Source organism: Elephantulus edwardii, unplaced genomic scaffold, assembly GCF_000299155.1.
Source record: "Elephantulus edwardii isolate Elephantulus edwardi_28Jun2011 unplaced genomic scaffold, EleEdw1.0 scaffold00374, whole genome shotgun sequence".
NCBI classification, from domain to species: Eukaryota; Metazoa; Chordata; class Mammalia; order Macroscelidea; family Macroscelididae; genus Elephantulus; species Elephantulus edwardii.
This window is the reverse complement of record NW_006400124.1, coordinates 1658707-1669056: the sequence shown is the minus strand read 5'-3', so window position 1 is coordinate 1669056 and position 10350 is coordinate 1658707. Positions and strand designations below refer to the sequence as shown.

At 56.0% G+C, this 10350-nt stretch overlaps 1 protein-coding gene across 1 annotated transcript; it reads right to left on the bottom strand.

Annotated features, from left to right (window-relative positions):
* Positions 1-259: 259 nt before the first annotated feature.
* EEF2 (eukaryotic translation elongation factor 2) lies at positions 260-7220 on the bottom strand. The gene is made up of 15 exons (XM_006902155.1): positions 7138-7220; positions 6056-6270; positions 5459-5640; positions 5160-5371; positions 4783-4961; positions 4515-4620; positions 4075-4188; positions 3811-3949; positions 3494-3689; positions 2889-3147; positions 2506-2613; positions 1374-1727; positions 1076-1258; positions 860-992; positions 260-545 (listed from the first exon to the last, which is right to left on the bottom strand). The coding sequence occupies exons 1-15, from the start codon at positions 7138-7140 to the stop codon at positions 352-354; spliced, it is 2577 nt and encodes an 858-aa protein (XP_006902217.1). The 5' UTR covers positions 7141-7220; the 3' UTR covers positions 260-351.
* Between the last annotated feature and the right edge of the window lie 3130 nt (positions 7221-10350).

Genomic DNA, 10350 nt, shown 5'->3' with positions numbered 1-10350 from the left:
CCCGGCCCCTCCTCAGGAAGGGGCAGGGAGTCCACAAAGGGCCACTCACCCAAATAAACCTCTTAATGCACTAATTCTTAAAAATTTGATATTTGTGTTTCCTTCCAAACAAGGCCAAGTGTCAGGTGTCCCACCCACCTCCCCCCACCAGCCGAATGAGTCCTTGGACAAGGCCACTCTCCTCTTCAATCTTGAATAAATACTGGGCGACGTGCTGTGAGTGGAGGTGAGCGATGGCACTGAGCAGGCCCGGCGGGCGGGGACATCTCCAGGTGTGGGAATGCGAGGACGGGTTGCTGTGGGCGCGCTGGCCGAGTCCCCCATGGCTGCCGGCTGCCGCAGGAGGGCCACCTACAGTTTGTCCAGGAAGTTGTCCAGGGCCGGGATGCCCTCCTTCAGGCCTTTGCGCTTGCGCGTCTCAGCCACCACCTGGCAGGGGCGGCTGGTGTTGTCGAAGGGGTCGCCGGGCAGGATCTGCCAGTGGTCGAACACGCACTGCGGGAAGGCCTGGCCACCAGTGTTGGACCTCAGGTCTGCTGTGAAGCCTGTGTGAGGGGAAGGGGATGTCACCAAGTGTATGCCAAGAAGCCAGGCTGGCCCCGGGGGCCCGCAGGCAGCCAGCCACACACAGTGCGGCCTCACTGGACCGGACTACTTTGTGCCTGTGAACACCTGAGAACCCAGGCACTCCCACCACCTGTCGGGGACTGGGCACGCAGGCACGCCACAGCAGGCTTTCTGTCCTGGAATGTCACCCCAAATTTAGAGACTTGAGGTCTATGCAGAACTGACCAACTCGTCAACTGTAGCCCAGGAAACAATCCCATCCTTGTCACTGATGGCCCACCCTGGCACTTACCAAAGGACTCGTTGACAGGTAAGTAGGCCTTCACAACAAACATGGGGGTACCAGCCACCTGGGACTCCTCGAAGACATGCCCTCTCTTTCTGTTCAGGACACCGTAGATACCACCGACCACTTGCTCAGGACACTGGAGAAGGAAATAGAGACCCTTAGCAGCTCCTCATGGGATCAGCGGCCGTGTAGGTGCCGAGGCCCAGCTTGGGCACTCACCTGAATCTCCACCAGGTAGATGGGCTCCATGAGGCGGGGCTGGGCCGTCAGCACGCTGGCATAGAGGCAGCGCCGGGCCGTTGGGATGATCTGGCCGCCCCCGCGGTGGATGGCGTCAGCATGCAGGGTCACATCATGGACATCAAAACGCACACCTCTCATGTTCTCCTCACACAGTGCCCCCTGCAGATAGGCACTCAGATGAGCTGTGCCCCCAGCACCCTCACTGCCTCCCGTGGTCCCCATTCCCAGGAAGCAATGCATTGCAGACAAGGCCGCAGAGTTCGCCCACACACACCTCCTTGGTGGCCCACTGGAAGCCAGCCACCACGCTGTCCTTGATCTCGTTGAGGTACTGCACACCCTTGGTGATGTCAGTGAGGATGTTGGGGCCAGTGCCGTCGGGCCCGAAGCACCAGATCTTACGAGCCTCAGCCACATCCCACTCGTACTTCTCAGCCAGGTAGCGGGCCCGCTGTTTGAGCTCCTGCCGGGCGGACACCTCGCCCTTGTCAATGTCCTCGGCCAGGCCGTCAGGGAAGGGCCGTGCCTTCATGTAGAGACGGTTGTGCTTGTTGGGGGACTTGGACAGGCACAGCACGCTGGACTCCTCGCTGACGGTCTCGCGGTAGGAGACCACTGGGTCGGATTTCTGCAAGAGGAAGTGGAGCAGAGGCAGCCTGTCAGGGATGGGCTCAGAGAAGGCAGGCTACACAACAGCCTCGAGCTGGCCCACCGCGAATGTCCTACATCTGTACAAAAGGTTGTCACTTTTTAAGGCCAACTGCTTGCTCCCCAGGGCTCAGAGAACATGTCAGAGGACAGCGATACTGACCATTCCTGTTACATAATTGATAAACCCCGATACACCCTACCATCACTTGCTAAACCAGTCTATATACCGCCATCTTCAGCAAACCCTTAAAAGGAACAACAGTAAGCTTAAATATAATCACAAAAACATTAGGTCAAGGTGTAACCTATGTGATGGGAGTATAATGGACTACATTTTCTTAATAAGAACAACAACGAACTCCCATATGAAACTTATAGGATAAAGGAGGATTTAGCAGTAAGTCAAGAATAGAGTGCTTGGCCGAACCTGGCAATGAAGCACGTACACACCGCCCGTCACCCTCCTAACCCTAGTGACTAGGACCTAGAATCAAACCAGACGAGCTACTTATGGACAATTTTAAGAATTTTAAGAATGAACTATGTAGCAAAATAGTGAGATGATCTATAAGTAGAGGTGAAAAGCCAACCGAGCCTGTTTCGGGGGTCTTGGCTTCAGGTCTCTTTGTCAAATACGTTCTCAGAGTTTCAGGAAAGCAGGCCCAGTGCCCATGCCAGAATGCCCGCCATACCCTGGGACACCCCAGAAATCAGGAGCAGCGTTTCCCACCCTCCCTGGCTGAGGACAGGCTCACCTTGATGGGGATGCAGGCGTGGTCCTCCTCCAGGTCCTTCAGGCAGATCTCCAGGTGCAGCTCCCCAGCTCCAGCAATGATGTGTTCACCTGACTCCTCAATGATGCACTGCAAGGGACCCCACCCCAGTGAGCACTGACCCTCACCCAGGCCTCGGCGACCTCAAGGGCCCTACCCCCCCGGCTGTGACTAAGCTCTTCTCTCACTGGGTCTCAGTGGTGTAAGAGACAGGAACTGATGAAAAGAGCAGCCCTAACCTCTTGACTACAGCAAATTTCTATTAAGTAAAATGTGAGTGGGGCAGAAACCCCAAAACACAACACTCCCCACAGCCCACCCAGCAAAGGGTCAAAGGCCCCTGCCCGGCCTTCAGCACAGCCCACCTGCACCATGGGATCTGACTTGGCCAGCCGCTTCAGGCCCTCCACCAGCTTGGGCAAGTCGGCAGGGTTCTTGGCCTCCACGGCGACCCTGACCACAGGGCTGACGCTGAACTTCATGACGCGCATGTTGTGGGCGTGCTCGAAGGTGGTGATGGTGCCAGTCTTCACCAGAAACTGGTCCACACCCACCAGACCCACAATGTTCCCGCATGGCACGTCCTCAATGGGCTCCACATAGCGGCCCATCATCAAGATGGTCCTGGAAGGAGAAGCCAAGGACTTCAGTGCAGCCACCACCCTGGGCCTTCACTGCCCGCCCGTGTGGATGCAGGTAAACAGCAAGGTGAAAGGCAGACAGAGGTGCTAACAGGGTCACTCAGCACAGCGCCAGGGGTCCAGACCTGCACTGACTGCAAATCTGGGACCTGCACGGATCTGCAGTGTGGGCTTCCTGGGGAGAAGCCATGCCTGACGGGCTCATGCAATCCTTGCATCTTTGCAAAGGCCCCTGGGAGCCTCTTTCAGTGAAGATCTACAGCTAGCCAGGGTGGGCACACCTGCCATCCCAGACCCGCACCCAGGACAGGCCCATGCGGACAGCTCACCTCTGGATCGGCTTCAGATACAGGTCTTCCTTCTTCCCAGGGGTGTAGTTGGGCCCCATGATCCTGACCTTCAGGCCAGTGGACACAAGCCCAGAGAAGACCCGTCCGAAGGCATAGAACCGACCTTTGTCGGAAGTTGGCACCATTTTGGAAATGTACATCATCAGGGGACCTTTAGGGTCACAGCTTTTAATACCTAAGGAAAAAAGAACAAGTGGAATCTTCCGGAATGCTAAGGTCAAGCCGGGCAGTGTAGTGTGCTCAGGACACAAAGCTGCCAATCATTAGATTCAGCAGCTTCCGCCCCGTGCGCTTACCCATGGCGGCCTCATCGTCGGGGGGCCCCTCGTAGAGCAGCTCACAGCGGTACTTCTGGGCTGTCACAGGCGAGGGCAGGTGGATGGTGATCATCTGCAGCAGGGCATCCCCAGCGGGCAGCCAGCGGCGCATCACAGCCTGCAGAGCAGAGCACCCTCTGGGTCTGTCCTCCAGGACAGCCTGACCCAGCCAGAATCACCCAGCCCTTGCCAAGACCATCACAGGCTGTGGGGCCCAAGGACCAGGGCTGGGCCCCCACTCACCTTCAGGAGGGGCTTGCCCTCTTTGTCCTTGTCTTCACTGTCCAGCTTGATGTCCAACTTCTCAATCAGTTTTGCAGTCTCCTCTTTCCTGAAGTTCATGATTGCATCAAACACCTGAAATGGAGGAGAGGACACAGCTTAGGGCCAGGGACTCATGTCTCACTCTGGAGAACAATCCTGAACACATCACAAAAGCTCTTCTGAAAACCCCCTAAGTATGGTAACAGAAACTCCTCTCGCCTGTGTAGACCTCCTTGAGTACCTGCTTTACCTGCCAGTGACTCACCTTTATGAGATTTTAACCTTCCTTGACTACAAGAGAAACTTTTCAGAGACACCATCACCTTCCTGTCTCCCATCCTGCAGTCCCTCCTCACCCTCCCGCCCTTCAGGTACCAGAGGCAGGTATCACTGCTAGCCCACTCACAGGTGGCACCTACCTTGAAGATGGGGTCCAGGATGAGCTGGCAGAATGTCCGGGGCAGCTTCTTGCCACTGGGGCTGGTGGGTGACTTGCTGAACTTGCCATTGGCAGGGTCAAAATAACTAGAGAGGAGATGGAGCCCAAGACAGTCAGGCCAGGAACCCATGGCTGTCCTGGGGTACACTACCAACCCAAACCAGGGAGACACAGGATCCTGCCACCATCCCGAGCCCTCATCCGTGCCGAGAGCCCCTCACTGCCCTTCCCCAGTCCCTGATACTGACCGGTCACCCCAGAGCTTTTTCATCATGTCCTCAACTTTCTTGGCCCGCTCAGTAGGTCCCAGCTGGCCGTCTCCCTTGGCAGCAAACTTGGCAACATACATTTCAGCAAACTGCTTGAGAGTGAAGGCCCAGCCATGGAGACCAGACCCAAAGCCGACTGTACCCAGGACGGGATCAATCTGAGGACAAGAGATGACCGTGAGGACGGCAGCCTTCAGCCAGTGACCACAGAGCCTTAAGTCCCTGGACACCGGGAGCCTCAGACACTAAGCTTCTTCAGTAGACGTCAGGTCAAAGTGAAGAATTTTCCATCATCACCTGCTGGTTCCCGACCTCCCTCCCTCCCGCCCGCCGCCTTCTGCGCCCCGTGCCCGCACCATGATGTTGCCCATGGGGCCGCTCTCGCCCTCGCCGTAGGTGGAGATGATGACGTTGACGTTCTCCACGATGCGCTGGAAGGTCTGGTAGAGCTCCTCGGGCTCCAGCTGCAGCTCAAGCAGGGCCCGGTCCATCTTGTTCATCATCAGCACAGGCTTGATGCGCTCGGCGATGGCCTGACGCAGCACCGTCTCCGTCTGCACGCACACCCCTGCGGGCCGGGACGTGTCACCGGAGAGTCACCCCAGGAAGATGGGCCCTCTGTCCCCCAAATCACAGGAGGGCCCCCGCGGCTTACCAGACACGCAGTCCACCACCACCAAGGCTCCGTCAGTGACCCGGAGGGCGGCCGTCACCTCAGAGGAGAAGTCTACGTGCCCAGGAGAGTCGATGAGGTTGATGAGAAAGCCAGAGCCGTCCTTGCTCTGCTTGATGAAGTTCAAGTCGTTCTCAGAGAGTTCGTAGAAGAGGGAGATGGCGCTGGGAGCAAAGCAAGGGTGCAGTGAATCTCTAGGCAGGTCGTGTGGGGGGGGGCTCCCCACGACAAACCACTCACCACCCTCCGAGGTGCATGAAGGTGCCTTCAGGACAACAGTTCTAGAACCAGATGGTGGGAACTTCCCCAGGGTTTACCCCATCCTGGCCCAGGCGTCACTATCTGACACCTAAAGCCATGGACTGACTCCCAGAGCAAGGACACCCCCAGCAGGCCCATCTCAGAGTATCACGCTAAGCAGCCGCATCTCGCAGTCCTGGTCCCTTACTGTCAGGTCCTCCCCAGGTCACTCCTGGGCGCTGCCTCCTGTCCTCAAGGCCCCTCATCCACTCCGCCCTGTCTATCTGGTGTCCTCACCACCCCAGGCAAAGGCCGGCCCCACCCGCTGCCCACACTCACGTGGACTTGATGGTGATGCAGCGCTCCTGCTCATCCTTGCGGGTGTCGGTGAAGCGGGTCTCCCCGGCCCGCGCAGACGCGATGATGCCAGCCTTGCAGACCAGCGAGTCCGTCAGCGTGGACTTGCCGTGGTCCACGTGGGCGATGACGGACATGTTGCGGATGTTGGCCTTCTTGTCCATAATGGCCCGGATCTGATCTACCGTGAAGTTCACCTGGAAGGGGGGCGGGGTGGGAATGGAGGGGGTTCCAGTAACTGTCCTGGCACCTGAGATGCGACCCACACGGCCAATAGCCAGGGTCACTAGGCACCAAGGCGGATCCCCGACCCCACAAAAACCCCTCCATGGCCGCTGATGGCAGCTGGCACCTGCGGGTGACAGCCCACAAAGGGGGCCGTGGGTGAGTCACCCAGGGCTCATCGCCCTTCCCTCTCGGGGGCTGCACATGATGCGGGTGTCAGTTACCCAACTGGGGATCAGACCACCCCTCCTTAAACTCAGCAGAGGCCCCTCCTCTAAAAACTAGCTCAGAGGCCCAAGGTCATCCTTCGGCCTGCGGGAAGGTCCTCCCGAGTAGTCGGATGAACAAGTATGGTCCCCGCGGGCTTAACAAGCGCCGGCCTCCTCCCCGTGGCAGGATCGAGAAGGACAAAGGCCAAGGTTACCCCGCGTCCGCAGGTGCCGGCTGCGCGGGTCCCGATCGCCCCGTCCCGCCACCTCCCCGCCGCCCCCGGGGCCCGACAGTCACCGGCGCGCAGAGCGGCGGCCGCCGGGTTACATAAAGCTCTCCCCCCGCGCCCGCCATGACAGCGCCTGCCACACAAGCACCGATCCCCGGGGCCGGCCACCACCGCGGCTGCCCCCCGATCCCCGGCTCCGCGAGCCAGCGGCGCCCCCGGAAGCGGAGAAAGGGGGACAGCGGCGCGCAGACATGGCGCCGGCCGCTGCTCCAGCCCCGAGCCCCCCACCGCCATGTCTCCGCCCGTCCCCGGGCAGCCTCAGCGGGGCCAGAGCCGCCCGCGTCGACCGCTCCGGGGCTTCGTCTCGGCCCCTCGCCGCTACACGGGCGGCACGGCTCACCATGGTGGCGGATGGCGGTGGATTCTCCCAGGCAGAAACAAGCGAGGCGAGTCGCGCCAAGGATGGCGACGACGACGGCGGCGGAAGAGAACGCTGATGTCAACACTCGGGCTTTTGTAGGCCGACGCCGGTTGGGCGGGTCATCCGACATGCCCCGCGGGAGGCGGGGCCAGGCGGCGCGCAGGCGCAGGCTCGTCTCCGCGTTAACCCGTCCGTGCCCGCGGCGCTGCCTCGGGACAGAGACTTGACCCCGGGTTTTGAAGGCGTGGTGGTCCGTTCCTGGCTTAGTGTTTACAGAGCGGATGGCTCCGCTTTGCCTAATAACTGTCATATCAAGTCTATTAGCTTACAAATGCCCACCCTTTCTATTGGAAGCGCTAGCGTCTGCGAGCTGGACCAAGGTCAAGGTCCTGGTTTTGATATTATGTAAGATGACACCACTGGGAGAAGAGCGCTGCAGAGTATCTCAAATTAAAAGGGGTTTAGAAACAGGTTATCACTTATTCAACAGATACGGGTACACTGGGCAGAAGGTGGTGGTGCAGTAGTTAATCTCTGGGTTGCTAACCGGAAAGTCCACTGTTCAAATTTACCAGCCTACGGAGAAAGAGGAAAGAAATAAGCTTTTATGATGATTGGTCGACTTGGCAACCCTATGAGACAGTTCTATTCTGGGCTTTAGGGTTTCTGAGTTGGCGCTGTCCTCAAAGGGATGGGTATGTATGTATGTATGTATGTACCAGGTGTAGTAATAGGGGAGGTGGCGGCAGCAGGAGAAAAAAACAAAACTACCTAACTAGCTCCACCCCAACGTCGTTACTGTCTGTGCCTCGGTTTCCCCATAAGTATCACTGCACTGTTCTTGCAGGAGCTACAATTTTCAAGTGTGTGTTAAAGGACGAGCACCCTGGTGACACGCAGGAATTCACTCTCCGTGAACTATTTTCATTCATTTCGATCTCTATTAATAAAACTGCTCTTTATTCAAGGGCTGGTATAGAGGTTGTCAGGCTCAAGGCTTTGCATGCGCAATCTCATTTCTACCTCTTTTCCCCTCCAGGGGGAGATGCAGGAAGAATATGTAGCAAGTGTGTCCTAAACTGACCCTAAACAATTGTTGTGTTTTAAGATCTGTGGCTCGTGGGGACGGAGTGGCACGCAATCTTTCTTGGATTCCAGCTCAACGCCTGGCATAGTCATTATGTCATGCATGGATGAATGATGTTCTCAGACAAACACCTCCAGGCCGGCCTTCCCCTTAACTCACTCGGAAAAAGCAGAGCGCATTGCTAGGCTTTTGCTTGCCTGTTGTTGAGTGTTGTTATCAGATGCCATTGAGCCAAGTATGACTCATGACGACCCTGTGAACAACATATCTGAACCCTGTCCTATTCTGCGACACCCTCACAATCGCTGACACTCTTGAGCCCATTGCTGCAGTCACTGCGTCAATCCACCTGATAGAGGATCCTTCTCTCTTTCACCGACCCTCCACCTTTCCAAGCATGATGTCCCTCTCCAAGGAATAACCTCTTCGTAACATGCCCAAAGTATGGGGAAAGCAGCTTTATCATGAGGGCAAACACCCTCGCTGCACCTTCTCCAAGACATCTCTGCTTTTATGGAAGTCTATGAGATACTCAGTTCTCTTCTTCAACCCCACAGCTCAAAGGCATCAATTCTCCTCCTGCCATTCTTAGTCACTGCCCAGCTCTCAACATAGCAAGTGATTGGGAGGAGTGTGGGGGTGGGCAAAAAGCTGAGTAAATTCGCCAAAGGACTCTGAAGTGAGGCAGGACGCCCCCACCCCCCTGCCAGCAAGCACAGAGTGCATTTTGCTTCGTGCTGCCGCAGTCCTGAGGTCTTGAAACCCTTGCCACCTTCTGGAAGCCAAGGCAGGCTGACCACTCCTCAATGCCTGCACAAAGACCCAGACCCCGAGTGGCAGAAGGCGTGCCAAGCAGTAGATGCCCCTAGCCTTCCTCGCCCTAATCCAGCCTGGAGGCGCTCACATTCACCGCTGACCCTTTGGCAGTTTTTTAACTAATTTCACAGGTTAAATGCCTGTCTCCCTGGGGTGGGGGCGGGGAGTGTCTTTTGCAAACAGTTTCTCTTCTTAAACAATCTTTCAAAGTCTATAAATGCACTGAGCACCTGCTGTGTGTTGAGTCCTCTGTTAGACTCTGCCTTTTGTCTTTTCCTTCTTGCTAACTGGGGACACTTAAGAAACGTCCAGCAATGATTTTCTTTAGAAGAATTTAAATTGCCCTCTATTCATAGAAAGTTCCTGGGGATAAAAAAAAAATAAATAAATATGCAAGTCAAGACAATTTCAAGGAGCAAAGGAAATTTAAGGGGAAGAGAGATTTAAATCCTCTCCCCCCACTCCCTCAACTGCTAGATATGTTGGTCAGAACAATGGGGGCCCCCCTCCCCAAATCTAGCCCTGAACCCGTCTTTATTTAAGGCCAAGAGGAGGAGAAGGGGTGTCGGCTGAGAGCCAAAGCAGTGACATCTCAGTTCAGAGTCTGCAAGTCAGAAAAGTAGGGAGGGAACCAATAAAATATCAACCATGAAAGGAAAAAAAAAAAGTAGGGAGGGAAGTGAAGGGCGAGGAACCGGAATAACAACTGAAAAAAATAAATAAACTCTCCTCTGCAGGGAGGCTCTGCTGCGCATGCGCCCGCTGCGGCGCCCAGGAGGGCGCGGAGTCGCGGCAGCGCCCCCTGCTGGCCAGAGGCCGCTGTGCCCTTGTCTTGGAGTTGATCCCCGATTACCCAGTAAATGCTGGGCGCCCTTTGCTCAAGGCATTCATCTGAGGCTCAAAGAAGTTCATTAACTTGCCCAAGATCTCGAAGTTGGGAAGGGTGGGGCCGAGAATGACTCCAACTGAGTCATTTATTTTTTTAATCCGGAAACAATTCTACAAAATTATCTTTGCCAGAAGCCTTTCAGATTAAATAAATCTACTAAATAAGTAGACACTGAGCCGCAAGTCTGGTTCTGTCCCATTCCTGGCTGGGTGTCTTTGCACATGTTTTCGAACCTCTCTGGACATCCCCTTTTTGCATGCAAAGTATGGAATCATACCAACATTTTTTATTAATTTTAATGAACGTTTACAGAGACTTTGGATTTCCATTTATTCATTGTTGCATTTTTCTCCCTGCCTACCCCTCCCCCCCCGTCCCTCTTCTCTTTGAAAAGTAAAAT

What these genes read in the sequence shown, in the direction of transcription:
- EEF2 (XM_006902155.1), bottom strand. An exon ending in AGGGCAAGCCCCTCCTGAAG is followed by an intron (nt 3,950 to 4,074) that starts GTGAGTGGGGGC and finishes TCTGCTCTGCAG; the next exon opens with GCTGTGATGCGCCGCTGGCT. An exon ending in ACCTGTCAACGAGTCCTTTG is followed by an intron (nt 546 to 859) that starts GTAAGTGCCAGG and finishes CCCCTCACACAG; the next exon opens with GCTTCACAGCAGACCTGAGG.